Below are 26,417 nucleotides of genomic sequence, written 5' to 3'. Positions count from 1 at the left end.
AAGAGCTAGTTCCAGGACAGGAACCAAAAGCTACCGAGAAATCCAAAAAAAAAAAATTATAAAATGAAATTTGATAGATTTTCTATCATGTTAGGTATATATCATATTAATATGTAGCATAAGATTAAATATTGTGACTATAATAAATTTTATATTTCTGTTGAAATTTATTGCCGAAAGTTATGCTTTAGGGATTCTCAAGAGAACACAGAGTTAATAAGCATTTAGCATGGCTGTCCAAATGTTCATCTGTAGTACAAATTCTAATTGGTCTTAACAAATACTCAGTGTCAGATATTATAGGGTAAAAGCTGAAGAATCAGAGAAGCAAAGCAACCAGCCACTAGTTAGTTCTTGCATCTATCAATGCTCAGACTGAAAGGGTGAGATCCTGTCTCTTCCCACTTATATTCCTCTCTCTGTTCAGCCATAATACGCTTGTCTCTACCTCCCTAGTGCTAGGATTAAAGGCATGTGATCTTAAGTGCTGGGATTACCTTTGTGTGAACTGTTTCTCTCCTAAAACTGATTCAATCTCATGTAACCCAGGATGCCTTTGTACTCACAGAGATCTGACTGCCTCTTAAATATGTGTGTTTTTGGCTTTTATGGCTAACTAGTGATTTATCTCTACACTCTGATCTTCAGGCAAGCTTTATTTGTTAGATTACAAACAAAATATCACTACTTTCCCTTTTTTGTCTAAAATAAAAAAGAAGGCTATATCTAACAAAAATATATAAGTACATTAAATACGTACAATGTATACAGGCAATGAATGCATCAACAATGTCTATCTAGTCCATTTGCATTTGACAAAGTCAGAGAAAATACTCCATTATCTAACCTATCTTGTGAGTTCAAAGTCTTAAAACTAATTTACTTACTATTCTAATTTGCATTACCATCTAAAATGATCTTTTGATATCTTTCAACCTTATACACTTTACACCTCTTTAATGAGTTTCTTTTCTGAATCTTCTACTCCCTCAGAGACCAGAGAAGGAAATAATATTAACTGAGTAAGCAAGAAGTGCAAGCAAGCAACTTCTAAAAATGTGAGAAATGACAGAAATAGCTGACTGCTTGGATAGTCACCCAAGGTTTTTCTGCAGTGTTCAGCATCTGTCTTCATCCATCTTCAGCCTAAAAGCCTAGAATATTCAACATACTTTTCTGTCAAGCAGGATTTTTGAAGGGCTGTCATACCTTGTCTTGGATGTCCATCATCTTCTTCAAAGTAAATTGTGCATTCAGGAGCAAAGATGTCTCATTATCACATTAAAAAGAAACTATGTTATTAAAACAACTTAAATGCCATATTCTTTAGATCTCTGAAGTGTTTGAAGAACTCTATCTAAAATGTGTATATATGTGTTTGACCTTATAAACATACCTATTGTGACTCCAAGTTCAATTGTAATACTTAACAAATTAATAACCTGTATGTCTTTATTATCCTAAAGAGTTGGTAATAATAACTTTCACAGACTAGAAACTTGCATTACATTGTTATATGAGCTGTATAAGAACAATACTTTGAACATCAGTAAAAATATATGTACATTATGTGCTAAACAAATTTATATCATGTTTGTATCAATTTACACAATTTGTATACAATATATAAATGTCCAATGCAATATAAAATATTTAAAACTAGTACTTCCTTTATAAAAGTAGATTCAATAATCTATCTTTTTATTTTATTATATCTCTCATCTCTGAAAGAATTAGATAATGCTTCTAGATATACAAGGTAGAAGCTAAGTGTTCAGGTGGGGACAATTAGCTATGTATTTAGCAAGCATGCTAAGGAGACACTGTGATATGACTGCCTTGTGGCTTCCATCCTCCCATTCTATGTACCCTTAAGATTTAGTGAACCATAATGTATTATAATTTTCATGTAAAATAAATGCTTACTTGTATTACACAAATTATAGTTCACAAAGAAACTGTAAGTTTAAAAGTAATTTCAAGTTAGGCATATATGTTCATGACTAAAATCCCTGAATTTTGAGAGTGGAGAGAGAATTATGAGTCCAAGATATTCCAAGATTCAGAGAAAATTGTGAAAACAAACAATTTTACTTTGTGTTCTTGTATTGTTAGTAATGATATGCTCCAAAAGAAATGTTATACCACAAATACTGATATTTTATTCCTCTTCAGACCAGAGTTTGCATATTCAATGTATAGATTTTAAAATGTGAATAAATCAAACATAACTTCTTTTAAGTTTATTGCATTTGGTTTCGGGGGTTGGAGAGAGAGAGAGAGAGAGAGAGAGAGAGAGAGAGAGAGAGAGAGAAAGATTGTGCATATGTGTTTACCACAATGTGCTTGTAGAATTGAGAGAACTTGTAGGAAGGCATGGGTTCTCTTTTTCTATATGTGTCTTGGGAACTAAGTTCAGATGTCAGACTTGTTAGAATTTAGCATCTTGCTGACCCAGAATTATTTTTAAGAAATAAAATGGAATAAATATAATAAGTGTTAGAAAGTATAACAGATATTAATAGCCTAGGAATCTGCTATTTGGATTTTATTCTCTATTTAGTGGGGTTGGGCTTCTTTTTTGTTTCATCTTGAGTGAGGTAATTCAGACCCAGAAAGCATGTTCTTAAACTAACACTGCTTGTTTGTAAGACGTATATGGCTAGTACATGATGACAAATGAGCAGGACCAGTTAATTTTCTTAATTTTTTCTCACTTCAGCTCTAGGCAAAATATCTAGGCTAGTTTGTGGTTGATGATATTTGTTTCCTGATACACTATAATTAGTTTTATTTCTTTTATCCCTGGAAATTTCTCAAAATGTTCTATATTAGACTTAAAGATTTTATCAGGTTGCCTAGAAAATTTAGTATAATATACCATTGTGCGATCAATGATTTATTACCAGAGGACATACTGGAAAATGGACCTCATGATAATAAAGCTATTGGAGAAAAATGTATCTGAAATGTAATATTACAAGTAATTTTTAACTAGTGAAAACAAGTAATTTTTAACTATTTTTTATATTAGATCTCTATGTCTTGCTTGTTATTAAAGCTATGTTCTGTTATTATTATCAAGATTAATCATGGATAACATATATGAGATTAAAACTTAATAAAGATGAATTCAATAATGTTCCAGGAAAGGAAAAAATAAAACAAATGGCCTTAAGTAACGGTTTTTCTTTTTGTTTCATTCCCAAGAGAAATGATTATGCTGAGAATAGAAGTTGATAGTGTCCTTCTTTTCTTTCACACTCCTAGGAGACTGTCTGCATTGAAATTCCCATCTCCAATACAAAAGATAGAAGTATCCGTATGGATGTGAAATTGACATCCTCTGCTCTTAGTGGACCGGAGGAAATGAGACTGCATCCATTGGAATGTGTGAATTACATTGTATGGTATTCTCCAGCAGCCACAGGCTATAAAGAAGAAAGGTAGCTTTGGGCTTTTATTGTAATTTGTTGTTGAATGTTTGAAGTTAGAACTATTCTTTAATAATATGTAATACTTAACAATTAATTTTTGTTTGCTTCAGTGCAAAATTACTATTCACTGAAATGTCAAATTAAAACATTCCAACATTTCTCATTTTGCTTTTTTCAAGTCCAGTCTTCCTTAGTGAACTGAGGAGGTTCATGAGAACTAGGGATTTAACTTTTAATCTTGTTGATAAAATTTCATGTATCTTTTAGATGGAAGAAAGTGGATGAGGCAGGGTTAGAAAGTAGGTAGGGGGAGGGAATGTGAGGAGAGGAAGGAGAAGAAACTGTGGTTGGTGTGTAAAATAAATTTTAAAAATTCTTGACTCCTTTGAGTAATTAACTATAAATTATTTCCTTGCAAGACATAGACAGAATTGCATTAGAAATATCGTTTACTGAAAGCATACACATTCAAGTAAGTGTGCATGCACACACACGTATATATTAACTGTGTAGTTAGTGTAGTACTATGAATACATTGTCTCAGAGAATGATGACTGTAAAAATCTTTATCTTGATTCCTATCATAGAAGTAACTACTTTTAACTGTAATGAAAGAATAATAAAATAATATATATTTTAGACCTTAAAGGATAAAAATTCATAATAGTATAAATCAAGAAAAGAATAGTTCGTTACCTTAGCATGGTGGCTCATATTTATAATCCCACCACTCAGGAGACAGGGAGACCTTTGAGTATGAGGCAAACCCAGACTACAAAGTGAGTTCTAGACCATCTTGAACCTGGTCTAGAGATACTGTCTCAAAAGATTAAAAAGTTGAACAAGAGGGGAAAGAGCAGAATGGTATAAAAGAAGAAGATGAGAGCAGGTTGTTATTTTTAAAAGACTTGTAATAGATTGTCGTTAGAAATGGGGACTTCTCTCATCTCACTAATGTGACTCTAGGATTTACAAGTACCAATTGAAACTTCATTTTGGGGTTTTTTTGTATGTATAAGGCATACTCTGGGCTTGCATTTGTTACCTGCTTACTATATTATTATCATCTTGGTATATATTTTAGGTACATAAAATTCTCATAGAGAGAGTAAGGCAAGGCAGACTGGTCCGTCCCATTTTATAAATAATGAAATTCTAACATAAAAAGTTAAATGACTTGATTGAAATTATACAAAAAATACAATAAAACTGAGATATCAACACTTTATTAGTTTTATTATTATTTATATATTTATTATTAATATATCAACTGAGATATATTACACTTTAGCAAACTATCTTCTGAGGGGGAACACATTCTGTTTTTAAAGATGTTCTTTAGAACTGCATATTTATGATAGGCTTCACATGAATGTGTGCATATAATACAATATATTTGATATAACTGCAGATATAGACCATGATCTTTTCTAACATTGCTATTTAAAATACTCATGTAATCAGTTTCCATTAATTCAACAAGTATTTATTATATCTGTATTAATAACAATATTTCTCTCCTTTAATAAAGTAATCTTTCCACCAAAAATTGAAAAATCACAAATACATTAATTATAAGACTGGAATATATAGCACATTAGTGATTAAATACTGCATTTGAAACCAGATAGTACCACCATTTTATGTTTTGCTTTTCCATGTTTATTATACAAACAAGAATGATTTACAAAATTCTCAAAATTTCTCTAAAACAGCATTATTTTTCAGCCTGAAATGGGTGAAGAGTTCTGGTATTTACTAAAATTGAGAACTGATATTCCCAAATCAAAGGAAATACCAGAAATGCAGTGTGATCTTGGAAAGTAAGTTCTATTTAATAATTTTGTTATAAAAAAGGGAAAATCTCTTTTGTAAGGCATTTACCCTTTTAAGCTACAGAATGAATATACTTATAATGGGAAAACCTGTCAAGAGAAGCAGATCACGATGTAGGGAAGAGTTCTGTACAAAAGTTGCCTTCAAAAGAGGGAAAGGGATTATTGCAGTACAGAGTAAGCTCCTGTATTCAGGCATCCAAAATAAAATGGAAAGGGGTGTTCCCTTTTTAATGTAAAGAAGATATAGTAGGTGGCATCTAATGGGAAGTGAAGTGTTGTTGTACATATATGGCTTAAGCCTGGGAACTAGTTAAGTTCAGGATTAAATAAAAACTGGTAGAAGGATTGTTTGCTCAAAGCAGAGGGTATGCCATGAGGAACTGTGAACATCAGGCCGCTTGGTTAACTCTGTGTTCCCTTGAGTGTTCACTCACACTCAGATAGTTAAGATCCTATTCTATGTCTGACAAATTTGATTCTGGTAAACCAAAATAAACTAGAATTACCTATATATAGTCTAATGGGTAAATAAGCACCTTTTACTAATAGCTCTTTCTCAGCATACAAAAAGTATGTTAAACATTGCTAAATGTTAGGCCCAAATACCACTACAAATAATTCACTATGATTTTTTTTTTTTTTTTGGTTTGTCGAGACTGGGTTTCTCTGTGGCTTTGGTTCCTGTCCTGGAACTAGCTCTGTAGACCAGGCTGGTCTCGAACTCACAGAGATCCGCCTGCCTCTGCCTCCCGAGTGCTGGGATTAAAGGCGTGAGCCACCACCGCCCGGCTTTTTAATTTTTTTTTTCACTATGAAAATTTTCACAGAGTAATCAGAATAATGAAGAAAGCAGGATATGTAAAAAGATCTAAGGGCAAAAGTGACAGCATGCGCAGGGCTGCACTCCTTGGTCTTGCAAAGAAATATAGAGCTTAATTCTTACAGCTTTGTAAAGCAAGATAAGTTAAATTTTTGCTCATTTGCTTATTTTTTTGTAGTCTGGCCTTATTCCATTTTATATTCAATTAAAAATGAAAAATTGTATATGTAAGGTACAGTGCACATTTTCATATATTGTGACAATTAAAAAAATATCCCCACATTTTTTCTTTGTGTGTATGTATGTATGTATGTGTATATTTCAGCATATTTGGTGAATCTGTATATACATATTTATTCAAGTACACATTTTTGTATGTACAGACCAGATATCAACCTGCAGTATCTATCTCCACCATATGTTTTCAAATAGTGTTTCTAACTCAACCTGGCGCTCACTGATTCAGCTAAGCTTGCCATCTAATGAGCTTCAGGAATCCTCCTACCTCTGCTTCTTCAGGAATGGTATGACAGACACAATACAGTGGGGAATCAACATCAGGTGCTCATGTTTTAAGACCAACACTTTACTGACTGTGAGACATAGCTTAAGACTATTTATTGGTGGGGCTGTTCTAATGGGAACTCACCAAGTCCAGCTATACTTGGACTGAATGAACATGTGATCAAACCAATCTCTCTGAATGTCACTGACAATGAGGACTGACTGAGAAGCCAAGGACAATGGCACTAGGTTTTGATCCTACTGCATGGACTGGCTTTGTGGGAGCCTAGCCTGTTTGGATGTTCACCTTACTAGACCTGGATGGAGGGGGGAGGACCTTGGACTTCCCACAGGGCAGGGAACCCTGACTGCTCTTTGAACTGGAGAGGGAGGGGGAGGGGGATGGGAAGAGGGGGAGGGAAATGGGAGGAGGTGGAAATTAAAAAAAAATTTAAAAGATACTATCATCTCTTTATGGTGATAACACTTAAACTTTTTTTTTTGCATTTTTGGGGGAAAAAAAGTGAAGAATTACTAATCACTCCTAGGCTTTTGAACTCTTATTGTAGTCTCCATTACCATATTTAGCCTGAAGCATAAAAGTTTCAGGTTCCTTTACTCTCTGTAGACTTGAGGGCATTCTAAGATCAAAAAGTCCAGCAACTGGACATCTCCAGCAAAGATGGATTGCAGTCAAGTCAAAGTTGAAGTATGAAGGCAAAAAAACAACTGGTTTAAAAAATTATTTTAGAAAAATTGAGTCATGTACTAACACTTTTTACTTCCCCATAGTATTTCTAAAATCATTTCAACTTCTGAGCATTTCTCATGTATTAAAATGTTAATATGTATGAGCTGGGAAAATGATTTGGGGAATAGAGGCTCTTTATATGAAGACTGATGATCTGACTTCAAACCCCAAGCAAGACACACATTATGGAAACAAAGCATCTACTCCTGTCCGTTGTCCCCTGACACCTAGATGCTGTGTCCATCTTTCACACACAAGTACACACAGATCTTTAATGCAATAAAACTGTAAACGTTAATGTATGAAAGCTCTATATAAATATTATAAATATTTATCTGAAATGTTTTGCTTCTTTTTGCAACCATTTTTTCATATTGTACTAGACATGTACTCCTTTTAGAACTTTATTATTGTATGAGCATGATGTGTAGGTATGAATGTAGGAGCACTCATGCCATGATACACAAATGAATTTCAGAAGACACTTTCGCACAGTTGATTCTTTCCACCTACACATGGGTTCTGGGAATTAATTCATTTTGTTAGGCTTGCCCCAAAAGCTAAACCACTTGGTTGCAAGATTTTTTCTCCTTTTTAAATAGTCTTGGGATTTTTAAAACATGTTTTTCTAGGTTAGATTAAAAACATTCATGTTTAAGTTAGATTTAAAACGCATGCTTAACTAAAAGTTACACGGCATTGAACGACATTTGGTAGTAAGTTTTAGCGAGTTTAACCTTTATCCTTATCGGTTTTGAAAATTTGAGATTTTTTCAGTGCATCCAGCTTTCTGTCTCAATAATATTTCTTGTTATGCCTCTGTTTCCAATTATGTTTTAAGATAAATGGACACTCTTGTAGTAATTTCTGGCTTTCAGTTTCTGAAATCTCCCAATGTTATGTCATTTCTTTGTTTTCCCGATTTGTCCTATTGGTTTTAAATTTTCAGTATTATTTTACCCTTTTCCCCAGCATTTGCTATTTTCCAATCTGACAGATTAATTCAGTTTTATCTTCCAGAACTTCTTGAGTTCTTTATATCAAAATCAATAACCCTTTATTGTTATCATAGTGATAGCTCTTGAATATATAAACAATTATAATATACAACTTAAGAGACCAGAATTCTGTAGAAAACAGTGAGTTTCAAGATACACATTTAATGGTTCACAGCTTTGTATTGAGTTAAAGCAGAGAATGTATATGTGAGGCCATTTCTATTCTGACTTCTGACCTGTTGTTCAGTGTCATTGCATTCACTGCTAGTAGAACAATATACCTTTCTCTCTTTGAAGAAACAGTATTTTTATACAATGAGCTTCATTTATCACTGGATTGAAATCAGATGATTCTTTATAGATCCATTCTGTGTATTTTTGAACTAAGACTGATGGATACAGGTCCTAGATTTTTATTTCTAGTACCAAACACCACGATTCTTTCATTATATCTAGATGTAAATCCACTGTGCAAAAACAATAATTATTCTTTGCAAATTATATTTTAAAATAAGAATACACACATATGGGTTCAGTTTCTTTATATATACATATAACTATGTGTATATAAAGACTTTCATTGCATAATCAACATAGAAAGTATGACAAAGACAGGCATCCATTAAAAACCTATAAGAAAAACCAGAAATATTTGAAAAGTTTTCTTTCTATACTATATTGTGTTATGTGTGTATATATCTATATGTTTTAATATACATTCTATATACTTATTAACCAGAATAATGTTACATTGAAAATCATGGCTCTGATTTCTTAAAACCTGAATATTCAAATATTTGATAAATATTAGCTTTTAAAGATCTACAGAAATGCCCTAATGTCTTTCTATCAAGAAAATTTTTATGTGGTAGTGATCTTTTTTTCCTTAATCAGCATAGAAATTATGTTGAAGATAGGCATACATTAAAAAACCAATATGAAAAATCAGAAACATCTGGAAAGTTTTCTTTCTAGACTCGAGCCTAGTTAGACTTGGTACCACACCATATGAAATAATGATCCTACCACAACAAATTTGTATATTTGATTTTTTTAAGGTAGATGTTATAGGACACAAGTCAGTTTGGATTAAAGGATAACTTTTTCTCATTTTACTTTAGTGTAACAAAGCTAGGTGCATGTTATTTCAAATTGCACTTAATGTCACATTCTGAGTTACTATGAGTACAAAGAGTTCAATGTATACATTTTAGTGTTCCAAAACATTGTTGAGTTCATTTGATTAATTTCCATAGATGACAGATGAGTAGCAGTTTATTATTTCTTCATTGCATAGCTTCACTATTAATTCATATTGCCATAAATTTGTTACAAAATCAAACCAGATATTGTTTCCCGTAAATGTATGAAAATATGCAATAGCATAAGTTGTAAGGTATATCAATTTAGTTGATAATGAAAAAGTTTATGAAATTATCACTGATAAGTTTGTAAATACCAGTAAATTTGCTACTTTTGATTTTTCTCCCAGGAAGATCGTTCAGACCCTTCCTTTATATAATCCTACACAAGAAACATTAGAATTGAAAATGAAGAATAGTAATCCTGAAAATTTTGTCACAGACATTAACAGAAAAACGCCAGTAAGTACTTTCAGAAATCCATGAAACTGATCACTACAACAGCATTTCCTACTTATAATTTTAAGATTCTAGTGCTATATTATCATTAGGATCATTAATAATAATTTAAATTTTTGAAGTTTAAAAAGGGATACTCTAGTCTCATATATTGCAGTCTGTTATTAAACAGTCTCACTATACTAGTTATATTTTATTCATGGCCGTTTTATTAATCAGATTTTGTAATAGATTCTGTGTAATATGATTTTATCTTAACAATCATTATCTCTTAACAGAACCCTGAGGATAAGTGTTTCTAATCCTTTGTGAGTATCTGGCCTTGTCACTTTTTACATTTTCAGATTCTTACACAGTTCTTACTCATCATCTGGTGACATCGTTGTTCATTTTGGGGTCATGAAGAATATAAGCAAGTTATACAGTCAAAACCATTTTTATCTTTTTACTAAGTTATAAAATATGAGAAGATGTTTAAACATAAATTTCTATATTTCTAAACCATAGGACACCAATTCCTTGCAGTTAATTTGATCGCATATCCATTCAAGTAAACTTGGAAATGATAATTTAAAGCAGGCACTAGTGTGTGGGTAAATCTCTAGTCACAGCTGCTTTAAGCCACTCAAGACCTGAGGCAAGAGTCTCAAGGAACTGAGCTGAGGAATGGGAATATAATCTAGGGAAAAATGAAACTATTTCAGAAAAGAAAATACATAATTACAGTGTTTGATTTTTATCAAAGAACCTTTCCTGGAGCTCTGCTGGCAGATATATTGAAATAAAGGCTTTTATTCTCTAGTTTAATGACTGTTGAACAAATATATATTTTTATGTCTTTATATCTTAATATCTGTCTCTTTGCAACTTCTGGTTGCCAACTAAGAAGTGATTCAGCAGGCTTGGGAGGGCAATATGAGAACATAAAACAAATTGAATTTCATGAACCTGTGAAAAGAGAATTCAAAGTGTGTGGGGAGGGAAGTGAGTTTGGATCAAGAGAAAGGAGTGGTGAGTATATGGAAATATACTGATTGAAATTTTCAATGAATTACTGAAATTTTTCTTAACAAAAGCTAATGGAGGATGAATATAGTCAAAGTACTTGTTAGAATTAACAATATTCTATGAGAAATTAGTGTGTATTTGTGTGTGTATATATATATATATACACATGTATATGCATATTAGCTTTAATTTAATTAGTTCTTAATTTGACAGACAGTGAATCAAATTTAAACTCTCTGCTTGCTATATTAAAAATATATATGAACATATTAATATTACGAAGGATATTGGAATGTACATATTTGAATGTATCGCTTAAGAGCGCATAATTTTAAAGCATATAGAGTTCATTATGTAGTTTTCTCGTACTTTAAATTCCTCATTAAAAGTAAAGGTTTTACATCATATATGTCTTTACTCTTATAGAAGATGCTAATCTTTGGTCCAGAGAAAAGCAAAGGCAATATATTGTATGGCACCTGGTATCATTACAAGAACAGACTATTTTATCCTTCATCCATGACTTTTAGACTTCATTGCTTATTAATTTATCAAGTGTTATTTGAATTAAATATGCAGTTATGGCTAATATTATAAATAACCCAATGCTTGATAAGATTATATTTTAGTAGCCTATAAACTTCCACAATCATCTTGAATCCATGTGAATTTAAAAGTTTACCTAACTGTGCTGATTACTCTTTTGGCACCATGACAAGTGCTGGAGTCATCAACTGGGTTGATGACTTTTGTTACTCTTTTGTCATATCATTTGCATCTTTTATTTAGAAATAATGTATATTAAATTTGTTTTTGTGTTTCATGACTATTGTACACCAAATATTTTATGTTCAAGGATTGACTGTTTCTATTGGATTTTAATTTTTTCTTTGTTGTGTTTGAAGATAATTTGTGAAAATATTTATTTTCAAATTATTTTTTGAGCATTACGACTCTATCAGCTATTCTGTATCCGTTGGTATTAAATATTGTAATATTCCCAACATAGTACTTTGATCATATAATACTCAAGTGTATTTTGATGTAATCATTGTCTCCTTTTACTATTGCTAAAGAGAAATCTGAAACTCATACTACAGACCACCAACTAGTACCATGAATATGTTTATAACAAGATGAAGTGAAAATAAAATGGTATAAAAAGAACTTGACTTAACACTGATGTTTAAAACAAATGATATTCATTTCTTTTGACATTGACAAATTTATGAGTTAGGTTCTTATAGTAATTTGGCCTGTTCCATAGAATATTAAAAAGCTGTAGATGCCTAAGTAAAGTATGTATGTACATAATTGGGAAGCTTAAATAAGCACTTATGATTAATTTTTTAATGTTGTTGCACAGTGAGTAAGTCTTGCATGGTCATTGTCTGAAGAAAACCTATGGCCTGAGAACTAACATGACAAATAGTGTTCATCACATCCCCTGTAATCAATATTTGAATAGTGCTTATACAAAAGCAGATAATGTGTGCAACTCTTCACTTTTATCATACAGGGATCAGCTTTTCATACACCTACCTCACAAAAATTTCACCTCAAAAAATATATTAATTCTTGTTTTTCATGTGTTTTTTTTTTTTCTAATTCTTGCAGTTGGTCCTGCTACCTCACTCTACCACAGAGATATCTGTTTACTTTCATCCATCTGGACTGGGGCGAGATGGTCATGAAACTTGTATTAACTTCTATTGCACTCAGGTATGATCAGTATGTTCTCAGATGAAGTGGAATCTACATAGATAAGTGCTGTCCATGCAGTTAATAACTTTTGCAATTAAAACATTTTCATTGCAAAACATTAAGTAAGTGTTTTAAAATATGGTAGTATAGACTACTGATCTGTTAACAGCTAAATAAGATATGCTGTTGTCTTTAAGCCTAGAAACTGAACAATATGTTCTTTCTTAAGTATAAGATAAAGTGAAACAAGAACATGCTCATCTTAAACATTTCCTAAATCAGCTGAACAATGGTCTTTATTTCAATCCCTCTGAGTAACCACTCTCTACCTGCTGAAAATTTTCATTCTTAAATGGTTACATCTAAACCAATAATTCATCTCTTCAACTACTAAGTCCAGACCTTCTCACCTTTCCAATGTTTCTCTTTAACTTTGCGTCTTCTTTTTTTTTTGCCCTTTTTAATCCCCAAATGATTCACATCTTTTTATCAAATTCATCAAGTTGACATCATTTGCAAGTAAAATCAGTTAGTTCATAAAACTTTAATAATGAACTTTTGTGTGAACAGTAGATACTATGTGTACCCAAGGATATAAAAAATTCACTTTAAAATAAGCTTTATTTTTTTGAAGCCTAAATATTTGAAATAACTCTTCACCTTTATGGAAAATGTTATAAAGATTTATATTTGTTTCTGAATATTTGATTGATTATATTTACATGACCTGACATGCACAGCAGAGTAGCTAAATAATCTAAAATTACCTAACGTCAGTACTAGTCAGACAAATCTTAACTATTTCCAAAGTGTAGCCTATACTGAGAGAAATGGCTGTGGTTAAATAGCTCTCATTTGCTTCTGGTTTACATTCATAAGAACACCTTGTGTCTTAAAAATCTCACTTACACTATAATTGGCAGAATCCCAAGATTCTAATACCAGTCTTAAATATCTTAATTTTTTTTCTGATTCAATGAGTCACGTGTTTTATTTTTTTGTTTTGTTTTTTATTTATTTATTTATTTAAGATTTCTTTTTTTTAATTTATTTATTTATTAAGGATTTCTGCCTCCTCCCCGCCACCACCTCCCATTTCCCTCCCCCTCCCCCGATCAAGTCCCCCTCCCTCATCTGCTCAAAGAGCAATCAGGGTTCCCTGACCTGTGGGAAGCCCAAGGACCGCCCATCTCTATCCAGGTCTAGTAAGGTGAGCATCCAAACTGCCTAGGCTCCCACAAAGCCAGTATGTGCAGTAGGATCAAAACCCATTGCAATTGTTCTTGAGTTCTCAGTAGTCCTCATTGTCCGCTATGTTCAGCGAGTCCGGTTTTGTCCCATGCTTTTTCAGACCCAGGCCTGCTGGCCTTGGTGAGTTCCCAATAGAACATCCCCATTGTCTCAGTGTGTGGGCGCAAATATCATAAATTTATTATGCTACTAGAACCTGTAAGAGAACTTACATAGTCACATCACAGAAGAAGGGCAACAATTGTAAACAGAAATTATGGTAATTAAACTTTCCTTTGCTCTTCGTTATAAAATCTGTTTCTCGGTGCTCAAATGTTTTATATTTGTTTTCTAGCAGTGTTCCTCATTTGTTTTATTATTTATTTTATAACTCATTTTCTCTAAAGATCAGATAGCAAAAACTTTTTTAAAAATACATAATTGCTAAAATCCCAGGGTGAATCTGTCCTTGAAGACTACTTATTTATGAACTTCACTCCCTGAATCTAGGGGATATTTTAAACTATCCTAGGACAACTATTAGATATGTGTTCATTAAAGACAAGATATGGTTTATTATACACATTACCTGAGGAAATATGAAATATTACCTTCTTTGGAGGGATTAGCTAAATCCCAATGATTTAGAACAGTCAGATCTTCTTATTCAATCAATCATGTAAAATCAACTTCAGACATAAAAAGACAAGGAACTTAAGTGACACCTGAAGATTATAATAAAAGAATCATTTTTGGATACAGGTAAAATTGGAGATTGCAAGTACAGGGCATGCTTAGGCTACAGAGTGAGACTGTGTCTCATAAAACAGGTTGAAGAAGTAGATCGGGAAAGTGAGCTTTCTAAGCATGGATTAGGCCCTATTATCCCTTGTACCTCCAAAAAGATATGATACGAGAAGAAGCATTAAGAAAGTATATGAAAAAATATATATTTTAAAGACACAGTATACAGATATAACTTACATTTAAGGATGTCCATTAAGAGACAATTGTTTTATATATTTCCTGTTACCACTTACACTATCTTGAATTAACTGTAAACCAATTTTTCTTCTTTTTGCTGGAATTTTAATCTTGGAAACATTAATATAATTTGTGAGATGAATAAGTAGGACATTTACTTATTGTTTTCCTTAATGACCACTTTTTATTTGTAATATCAACAATGAACACAAAGATTTTTTTCTTTTATTGAAATTTTTTTTCTCAAATACTATATAACCTGATTATGGTATCTCCTCCTTCTAGTCTTCCAAGTATCTCCTTATCTTCCATCTGGATCTATCCCCTTTCTGTCTTTCATTACAAAATAAACAGATTTCTAAGAGAGAATAAAAAATTAAAATAAAATAAGATGAAACTAGTACATAAGAATAGACAGAATATACTAGTACATAAGAATAGACAGAATATACAATCAGAAAGGAGAGCTCCCCCCAAAAAGAAACAAGAAGTAAATGTATACTACAGATAGATAAATAGATAGATAGATAGATAGATAGATAGATGAGAAAAATAGATAAATTTAAAAAAATAAAAGCACATTATAAGACATGAAACCTCCAAAAATATCATTAAGTCCATCTGTTGGCCATCTACTGTTAAGCATGAAGCTTTCCCAAGAAGACCCCCTTGGATAAAACTAAATTTTCATTTGCAATTGTCAATATATTGAAGATATCTTCTAGTTTAGGGATGGGTGCTTGGGTCAACTTCACTTTTCATCTGTGAAGATCTGTATAGGCCCTGTACATGCTGCCTCGTTTTTTTCTGAGTTCATATGTGCACCTCTCCTGTTGATTTAGAGGCCCTGCTTTTGGTGTCCTCTATCCTCTCTGGCTCTTATGAACTTTTTGTCTTATCTTCTTCATAGTTCCCTGACCTCTCAGGAGAAGGATTTGATGGAGACATTCCATTTAAGTCTGTGTCTTTCAAGATCTTTTTTTTTTATTCCTTGCATATTGTCTGACTATATGTCTCAATATTATTCTCACAATAGCTAAACAAGGCACTAATCTATGAGTATATTAGAATGTCATTAGGAGTCATTTTATTTCTACTTTTTTGGATGCTTATTTCTTGCTTGTTTGTTTGTTTGTTTGTTTAGAAGGGTAGTATATCTTACAGACAGGGCACTATTGTAGGTCAAAAGGTTTGTGGTTAAGTTACTGTTTACATTTTTCTTATGGTATTTTACAGAGTACCTTACTTCAGGCAAAACACTGCTACATAGGGATGAAGGCTCTATGTAGGCAACAGCTCAGCTTTTCTATATTCAGTGAGTTATGTAGGATTTGTCATCAGTTTGTGGAGGAACAATATATAGTCTTGGCAGCATCCTCATATTGGAAACTTTATTTGTTGATAAGAAATGGCCATTGGGGCTCTGTCTCTACAATTTTTGACAATTTCATTTAGATGGCATTTATATATGTATATATTTTAGGAATATTCTACTTCATCGGTATCATACAACTCCAATGCACATTAATTTTAGCTATCTCTCCCCTCATTCCTTCCGTCTTCACTTTATTTCCTCATTCTATTATCCCCATTGATGTGGATTGTCCTTCTGTATATGTGTTGGTTTTATTGAATAAAACTGTCTAGTCAGTGGCTTAGCTGAGTATAGCCAGGCAGGAAATCTGAACAGAGATATATAGAGTAGGCAGCATCAAGGAGACACCATGTAGCTGCCAAACAGAAGGACATGGCAGAACCTTAGGAACCTTACTGGTGGGCCTAGTGGTGATACATCTATAAAAATGGGTTAATTTAAGATGTAAGCACTAGCTAGGAATGCGCTAAAGTCATTGGTCAAGCAGTATTAGAATTAATATAGTTTCTGTGTGATTGATTATTTGGGCATAGGTGGCCGGGAAATGGATGTGCAGTCTCCACCTACAAAATGACACTGAGCATGGGACAACTACATCCACGTAAAAATCCAGAGCGCTTGAAAAGTATTTCTAGATACAAAACAACAGAATTAAGAACAGCTTCTTAGTAGCAGCATTTTCTCCGGTGGACTCTGTTTGCTGGCAGCGAGCAGAGGCATAGCTCCTTTAAGAGAAGGCTTACTGATTATGTATTAGCAAAATTTGAGTCTAAGGATAAGTTACTCTGGAAAAGAGGTTCTGCAGAAGAAGAACATGTGCGATTCTTCTAGGCTAATGTAGTTTAATGGAACAAGACCCTCTGAAAGGTCTTTATCGACCCTAACAATACTTCACCCAACAAACAGCTGGAAGCAGTTTGGAGAAAAATGTGCCCAAATTCCAAAAATTATTCTTTATAAATGTTTGTTTTCATTTAAAAGAGGTTATGTATAAATAGTTAATGGTCATAGTCAGTCTCTTAGAACTGGAGCTACAGACAGCTGTGAGCTGTGAGCATCTGGGTGCTGGGAATTGAACCCGGGTCCTCTGGAAGAGCAGTCAGTACTCTCAACCACTGAGCCATCTCTCCAGCCCCAGCAGCTTCTTTATTAACCAATGGCAATAAAATGCATTCATAGCATACAGCGGGAAATTCTACATCACAAAGCAGGCAGAAAATCAAACAGAAATATATAGAGTAGGTGGAGTCAAAAAGACACCATGTAGCTGCCAAAGAAGTAACTTTCCATCACAGGTAAGCCACAGTCTAGTGGAAATACACAGATTAATAGAGATGGGACAATTTAAGATATTAGAAGTATGCTTGAGCCATTCGCCAAAGAGTGTGATAATTAATATAGTTTTGTGTGATAATTTCATGTCTAGACAGCTGGGAAATGAACAAGCAGTCTGCCTCTACACCCTGTTTATTAATAGCTATCTATGCATTCTATTTACCTTTCCTAAAGCAATATATCTATGCCCTCCATCCTTCCACCCCTGATTCCTTTCTCTGTACCTCAACTCTGTGTATCTACAGATTGTTGCCTGATTATCATTGACTTAACAGCTAATATCCAAGTGTAAGTGATATATAATTTTTCACTCATACATACACACACACATATATATATATACATATATATCACATAAACATACACATATATATATGTATATGTGTGTGCTTGTGTGAGTGTGTGTGTGTGTGTGTGTATTTATCTTTTTTAAGGTCTTGATGACTTCACTCAGGAAGATTTTCTATAGTTCCATCCTTACCTCCAAATTTGACAATTTCGTTTTTTGACAGCTGAATAATATTCCATTTTGTAAATGTTTCATATTTTCTTTATTCATTCATATTTTGAGGGATATTCCAGGTAATTTCTAATTTCTGACTGTAATGGATAAAGCTACAATGAACATGATTGAGCAAGTGTCTCTGATTTGTCCTCTGCATATATACCCAGGAGTGTTATAGCTGAATTTTATTCCATATCCACTCCAACATGAGTTGCCACTTGTATAACTGATCTTAGCCATTCTGACAGGTATAAGAAACCTCAAAATAGTTTTGATTTGCATTGCCCTGATGGCTACAGATGTTGAGTATCTCCAAGTATTTCTTGGCCATCTGAGTTTATTCTTTTGGGAATTCTGTTTAGATCTGTTCCCAATTTTTGATTGGGTTATTTGTTTTCCTGATATCTACTTTTTAAAAGTTCTTTATAAATTTAGATATTCCCTTATATCACATGTGTCACTTGTAAAATAATTTTCCAATACTGTAGGCTTCTACATAGTCCACTTGATGATGCCCTTTGTCATGCAAAAGCTTTAAAGATTCATGAGGTCCAATTTGTTAATTGTTGATATTAGTGCCTATAGTAATGATGTTCTGTTCAAAAAGTTTTTTTTTCTGTGTTGAGTTCACGGCTATTCCTCATCTTTCCTTCTGTCTGAACCTGTTATCTTCTTTTTTATTCATTTCTTTTATTTTATTTTTTTCCTCCCCTTTTTCTGCGCTTCACGTCCCCCATCTACTCCTTAGAAGGGCAAGGCCTCTTCTAGGAGTCCCACAAGCAGATCAAACCATACATTTGCCACCCACATTCAGAGGGCCTAGTTCAGTGCCATAGCTGTCAGTCCAGAGTCCTTGAGCTCCCACTAGCTCAGGTCAGCTCTCTTTGGTTTTCCCCATCATGATTTTGACCTGCCCCCTGAATCTGCTTTCATCAGTAATTGGATGTACATTCTATGATGACTGTTAGAGTAGTCACTAATCTAATTACAAGGGAAGGCCAGTTCAGGCACCCTCTCCACTATTGCTAGGAGTTTTAGCTAAGGCCATCCTTGTCGATTCCTGGGAAATTCCCTAGCACCTGATTTCTCCCTAACCCCTAAGGACTCCCTCTAGCAAGATGTCTCTTTCATTGATCTCCCTCTCTGTCCCTCCCCCAAGTCAACCATCTCAATCTCTCATGTATCCATACTTACCACGTCTCTCCTACCGTCCCACTCCCTGTTTACCTAGGTGATCTTAAGACAAACAAAAAAACTTGAAAGACATCAATAAATCCTTAAAAGAAAGTCAAGAAAGCCAAGAAAAATAATCAAACAACTGGTATCTGGTTTTATGTTGAGGCCTTTGATCCATCTAGAGTTCAGTTTTATTCAGGGTGATAAGTATGAATCTATTTGTATTCTTCTACATGCAGCTGTCCAGTTTTAAAAGTTGAAGGATGCTGTCTTTTTGGTGTATATTTCTAGCATGTTTATTAGAAATCACCTGTCTATATGTGTATGGATTTATCTGTGGGTCTTTTATTTGAGTCCATTGGTCAACTTGTCTGTGTTTGTGCCAATACCATGTTATTTTTATTACTATATACAATTTGATTTCCAGATGGTTGTTTTAGCTATCCTCGGTATTTTGCATTTCCATATGAAGCTGAGAGTTTTCCTTTCAAGATCTATGAAGAAATTTGATGGACTTTTTATGGGGATTGCATTGAATCTGTAGATTGCTTTTGGCAAGATGGTAATTTATACTATGTTAATAGCACCAATTCATGAGCATGGCCAGTCTTTCAATCTTCTGACATCTTCTCCAATTTCTCTCTTCAGTGTCTTAAAGTTTTATCATACAAGTCTATCCTTGATGTTATGATATGTTTATTCTATGAAATGTAATTGTTAGCTGGGCGGTGGTGGCACACGTTTTTAATCCCAGCACTTGGGAGGCAGAGGCAGGCGGATCTCTGTGAGTTCGAGGCCAGCCTAGTCTACAAAGGGAGTTCCAGGACAGGCTCCAAAGCTACAGAGAAACCCTGTCTCGAAAAACCAATATATATATATATATTGATCCTGTTCTCCATCTGTTTTTTAGTATGTATTTTTTTATCAAAAATTCAAAACCATTATTGTTGAGATATATCAATGACCAGTGTTTGTTGATTCCTGTTATTTTATCGTTACTGTTTTTTATGTGTTTTTGATTCCTCTCTTTTGATTTGCTCATCTGTGATTATTTACTCCTTTGTGATTTCCTGTGTGTGCTTAGCAAAATTGGAATGATGTTATCTTTCTAGTACCTTCTGTAGTGTTGGATCTGTAGATGTATATTGCTTACATTTTTTAAATCATTCAGTGTCTCATTTTCTCCATCAAGTCAATATTCCGATTGAAGTTTTTGTGGGTACAGTACCTGTGGTTTCTTTGAGTCTGCAGCACATCTGTATAAGTCCTTCTAAGTTTTAGAGTCTTCACTGAAAACTTAAGTTTTATTCTAATATGTATGCCCTAATATATTACTTGTTTTTTTTCCTTTCAGCTTGTAATATCTTTCTTTGTTCTGGACATCTAGTGTTATGATTATTATGTGCTGAGGGGGAATTTATTTTCTGTTGTTCTGTATGCTTCTTGTAATTTCATAAACATCTCCATTTTCGAATAGGGAAATTTTCTTCTATGATTTTGTTGAAAATATTCTATCGGCCTTTGATCTGAGTTTCTTCTTTCTCTGTTCCTATTATTCATAATTTTTTTCTTTTCATAGTGTCCCAGATTTCCTGGGTGCTTTTTGTCTGGAATTTTTTAACGTATTCTTTGATTGAGGTATACATTTCTTCTGTCATACCTTCAATGTGTTAGATTCTTTCTTCCATCTCTTGCATTTCACTGGTGAAGCTTGCCTATGAGGTTCTTGTTCCTAAATTTTTGATTTCCAGATTTTCCTGTTTGAGTTGTGTTTACTGATTTTATTTCCACTTTCAGGTCTTAAAATGTTTTATTTATTTTCTTGCACAGTTTTCTGTGTTTTCATAGATTTCATCAAGGAATTTATTCATTTCTTCTTTCATATCCATAAAGGCTATTTTAAGTGCTTTGTTGTGTGTTTCAGCTACTCTGCAGTTCTCATGTCTTACTATAATAGGGTTGCTGGTCTCTAGTTAAGACATATTGTCCTGTCATTAGTTTTGTTTTTAGGCTGGCATGTAGGCATCTCGGTTTGGGAAGATTGTAATTCTAGGTGCTGGTTTCTGTCTTGTCTTTTTTGGGTAGGTGTATTGTTCCTTGGTTTCTGTTTCCCTTTCCAATTCATAGGAGGTTATGGTATCTGCGTATTTATTGCCTGGTGAAGAATTCTTTTGGGATCCTGCTAATTGTGGCCAATTGTGGTTAATTGTGGTTCACGCTAAAATGTGTTTCAAGCAATATATTTTGTGCTGACACTTAGGAATGGAGAAGGTCTTGAGGATTTCTAATGATATCTATGAGAGGGATGAAAGCAGGGGGATCCGCTAGGATCTACTTAGTCCCCTAGGAATTGCAGTAGTGAGTGAGGAGAAGCTACTACAAGTATTCCTTGCAGAACTTAGAATGAGACTCTGAGATTAGATATGGAAGAAAAGGGGAGAGATGGAGATATGCAATTGGACTATCTGCTTTGCTGGCCTTAGTGGCCTGTGGGTTCTCAAGGAATGCCTGCTAGAGTTGGTGGGTGGGATAAAGCGATTATTTACAAATCATTTCAATTATTCTATGTCTCCATTGGCTATAATTAACATGGCAAGAGAGTTATAACAGCTCCCAGGGTACACAGTTTCACAAAATGCGTCACAGAGAAAAAACACGGGTGAAACACTAAAAGGCTGGCAGATTCATTTCTAGTCATGGTGAGACTCTAATTCATGGTGAAGGGGTTTTCATTTCTAGATAGAGCATGCCTATAGAAGTTCCTCAATCAGGAGGTAGGTCAGTTGGTGGCCTATGGGTGGTCTCTTACCAGGTAGAGGAGCCTAAGTTCTTGGATGTGCAGGCAGAGGTAGAGTTTCCTATCCTGCTGGGGACTTGTTGGGCTCCAGCAATGCTAGCAGTGACAGGAAGCACAGCAGCTGCTACTTTGCTTCTTCTGTGTGGAGTAATGACCTGCTGGAATGTACCACTACTCCTTTGACAGGGCCCGCTAATCCACCAGTAGCTTAGGAAATAGGTTTAGCAGCTGTTATTCATGCCATCTGCCCTCCCAACACCAGGACCACCTGCAGCACCACATCAGCTAGTGGTACATGAGCAAGAGATGACCCTCCATGGTCATAGATACCAAGTTCTCCCCATATCACAAGACCAGACCAAAGACTTTTCCTTTCACTCTCTAGCTTTTTTGCCTTTTTTGGATTGATCTTTCTGATTGCTATAGTCACAGAAGATCCAATTCATGTGCTTGTCAAAAACCTTAAAGTTACTGGTGAAGCCTCTTCCATCTTGCAACACACATCTCATTCTATAGTCAGTATGCTGCAGCATCTTGCTACTCTTTCCCACACCCTTGATTACTGTTTCACAATAGCTAGCTGTTGTCAACAGTAAATTTTCAAGATCTTTAATACTTCGGGAGGATTATAAATAAAGGTATGTTGCAGGTTATCTTAGAATGCTTGACAGATACTTTGCAAAGAGTGGATAGGTAGGTCCTGTTTTCCTTGACTTCCACAACTTTGAATTTCTAATACTGCTTTAACCACTTTTTGATGTATTTGCTAATAATGCATGTCTCCATTCTGCCTGTAAATCACCACAGTAACTTGCTACTACTGAGAACATCATTGGTACAGATCATAATCTTGGTTACTCAGTAAAGCTGTCCTGCTTTTGTCTTTGACTTCACCTCTGGGTTATGCTGTTTAGTAGTTCTTCTCAGGTGTTAGCAATTGTAGCATGAGTTCAAATTGGTCTTAATAATTAAAACCCAAAGTCAGTTATAGGGGTTAATGCTGACAAATCAGGGAAGCAGAGCAGCCAGTCACTAGTTTTTACCTCTACTGCATCCTCAGACCGAATGGGCGAATTTGTCTCTAGGAATCAGTAGACCAAATGGGCGATCCTGTCTCTAGAAATCCTCAGACTAAATATCCTGAGTGCCTGTCTCCTGCTGCTTTATATTCTTCTCTCTGCTCAGGCAGCTGTCTCCCTGTCTCCACCTCCCTGCTTCTATGATTAAAGGTGTGTGACGCCCAAGTACTGGGATTAAAGGTGTGAGCCATTGCTGCCTGGCTCTGTTTCGCTGGTTAAACCTCTTGTAGTCCAGGATAGCCTTGAACTCACACAGATCTGTCTGTATCTGCCTCCAAGGAGCTGGGATTAATGGTGTATGCCATCATTGCCTGCCCTCTATGGCTAACGTGGTTAGATCCAGACTGTGATCTTCAGGCAAACTTTATTTGTTAGATAACTAACAAAATATCACCACAAGAAATCTCTTGCTGTGTCTCTATCTCTATCCATCACCAGATGAAGGTTCTATGATGATATGCAAGATATTCATCAGTATTGCTCTAGGATAGGGTCATTTCAGGTTCCCAATCCTCAGCTGCCCAAGGAACTAACTGGGAACCTCATCTTGGGCACTTGGGAGCCCCTCTAGGGTAAAATCTCTTGCCCACCCTAAAGTGGCTCCCTTAACTAAGAATTGTGGTTCCCTGCTCCCCTATCCACCTTTCCTTTATCCCAATTCTCCTGATTCCCCAGTCCCCCCTCCTTCCCTTCTACCTTTTCTCTCCCCATCTCCCCTTTACCCCCATCCCACCCCACCCCCAAGATCCTAATTTTCTCCCCGGCAATTTGGTCTACTTCCCTTAGCCAAGAGGATAACTATATGTATTTCCTTGGGTTCACCTTCTTACTTAGCTTCTTTAGGTTCACCAATTGTAGACTCCGTGGCCCTTATTTATGGCGAGAAACCAATTATGAGCGAGTACATCCCATGTTCATCTTTTTGGGTCTGGGACACCTCACTCAGGATAGTGTTTTCTATTTCCATCCATTTGCATGCAAAATTCGAGAAGTCATTGTTTTTTACCGCAGCGTAGTACTCTAGCGTGTATATATTCCATACTTTCTTCATCCATTCTTCCATTGAAGGGCATCTAGGTTGTTTCCAGGTTCTGGCTATTACAAATAATACTGCTATGAACATAGTTGAACAAATGCTTTTGTCATATGATAGAGCATCTCTTGGGTATATTCCCAGGAGTGGTATTGCTGGGTCCAGGGGTAAGATGATCCCGAATTTCCTGAGAAACCGAAACACTGACTTCCACAGTGGTTGCACAAGATTGCATTCCCACCAGCAATGGATGAGGGTACCCGTTCCTCCACAGCCTCTCCAGCAAAGGTTATCCTTGGTGTTTTTGACTTTAGCCATTCTGACAGGTGTAAGATGATATCTCAAAGTTGTTTTGATTTGCATTTCCCTGATTGCTAAGGAAGTTGAGCATGACCTTAAGTGTCTTTTGGCCATTTGTACTTCCTCTGCTGAGAATTCTCTGTTCAGTTCAGTGCCCCATTTTTAATTGGGTTAATTAGCATTTTAAAGTCTAGTTTCTTGAGTTCTCTACATGAGCACTGGACTGAACTCCCAAGGTCCCAATGAGGAGCAGAAGGAGGGAGAACATGAGCAAAGAAGTCGGGACCACGAGGCGTGCACCCACCCACTGAGACAGTGGAGCTGATCTACTGGGAGCTCACCAAGGCCAGCTGGACTGTGACCGAAAAAGCATGGGATAAAACCGGTCTCTCTGAACATGGCGAACAATGAGGGCTGATGAGACGCCAAGGACAATGGCACGGGGTTTTGATCCTACTTAATGTGCTGGCTTTGTGGAAGCCTAGCCAGTTTGGATGTTCACCTTCCTAGATATGGACGGAGGGGCGAGGACCTAGGACTTACCACAGGGCAGGGAACCTGGACTGCTCTGTGGACTGGAGAGGGAGGGGGAGAGGAGTGGGGGGAGGGGGAGAAGGGTGGGAGGAGGTTGAGAAGGGTGGGAGGAGGGGGAGGGAAATGGGAGGCTGGGAGGAGGTGGAAACTTGTTTTTTGTTTATGTTTTTTTTTCTTCTTTTCTTAATAAAAAAAATCTATTGCTGACTCCATCAAGTTGCAAATCGCTGATTAACCAAGCATCAGTCATCTCCAACTCCCTCCCCTCTCTGTGCCACAAACAGATTTTTAAATTAGTGGTTCCTTTGTGGGTTTATAAAAATCCACTTCAAACAATGTATACAGTACTCTTTCACGTAATACCAAATCATTTCCCTTACCTTCCAAATGTTGTATGTTGTTTCTCTATCTCTGTGTATGTGTACTTGTAATAGAATAAGATTAAGACTTTATTGAAATGTCCAGTCAAAATAACAGCCACTAAAGAAAAGAAAAAAAAAAAACAAGTAGTGGTGGTCAAGGTGCCAACAAAAGGGATCCCTTGTGCACTACTGGTGAAACCAAAAACTAGTTCAACCACTATGGAAATCAGTATGATGGATCCCAACAGCACTAAAAATAGGTTTTCTGTATAATCCAGTTATATTGCACACCTGGCTGTTTACCTGAAGGACTCCAAGTCAGCATATCACAGAGATACACATAAATGTTTATTGCTGCATCAGTTCACAATTCACTATAGCTATGGAATCTAGGTGTCACAAAACGGGAATTGTTTTCGGTAAGGTTTCCCTTATTCTGATGAAACACCATGACCCAAACAACTTGGGGAGAAACGGGTTTATTTGACTTAAGCTTCACATCATTGTTCATATTGGAAGAAGTCAAGACAGGAACAAAAACCAGGCAGGGAACTGGAAACAGGAGCTCTTTCAGAGGCCAGGCAGGAGTGCTGGCTACTGATTTGCTTCTCATGAACTGCTCTCCCTGCTTTCTTATAGAACCCTGGACCACCACCTGCCCAGAAATGGTACCACTCATAATGGACTGGGTCCTCCCAGAATAATCACTAGTTAAGAAAATGCCCAGTAGGTTGGCCTATAAGCCTCATCTTACAGAGCCATTTTCTCATTTGATCTTCCCTCCTCTCAGATGAATCCAGCTTGTATCAAGTTGGCATAATACTACCCAGCACAAGACTGGATACTTTTTTCAGCCACAAAAATGAAGTACATTATTTTCAGGACACAACTAGAAATAATACTATTGAGTGGAATCAGTTTGTCTCAGAATAGCAAATATTGTAGGTTTTCACTTATTTGTAGCTTCTAGATTTCATATAAATAATATATATATGTAGATATAATATCAAAGTCAAATCAAAACTCTTGAGAAATAAAGAGGAACA

At 35.2% G+C, this 26,417-nt stretch overlaps 1 protein-coding gene and 1 pseudogene across 1 annotated transcript in view; one reads left to right on the top strand and one right to left on the bottom strand.

Annotated features, from left to right (window-relative positions):
- Cfap47 (cilia and flagella associated protein 47) overlaps window positions 1-26,417 on the top strand; it is a 279,387-nt gene that overhangs the window by 205,781 nt on the left and 47,189 nt on the right. Inside the window, 4 exon segments of the mRNA XM_041642780.1 lie at window positions 3,271-3,446; window positions 5,153-5,260; window positions 9,841-9,952; window positions 12,575-12,679. Coding sequence (XP_041498714.1) covers window positions 3,271-3,446; window positions 5,153-5,260; window positions 9,841-9,952; window positions 12,575-12,679 — 501 coding nt within the window.
- LOC121441555 lies at window positions 21,979-26,244 on the bottom strand (annotated as a pseudogene).

The sequence above is a fragment of the Microtus oregoni genome, unplaced genomic scaffold, assembly GCF_018167655.1.
Source record: "Microtus oregoni isolate MIOR12 unplaced genomic scaffold, Mior012 000079F_003, whole genome shotgun sequence".
Taxonomy (NCBI): domain Eukaryota; kingdom Metazoa; phylum Chordata; class Mammalia; order Rodentia; family Cricetidae; genus Microtus; species Microtus oregoni.
The sequence above is the reverse complement of the archived record's forward strand: the minus strand, read 5'-3'. Positions and strand labels throughout refer to the sequence as shown.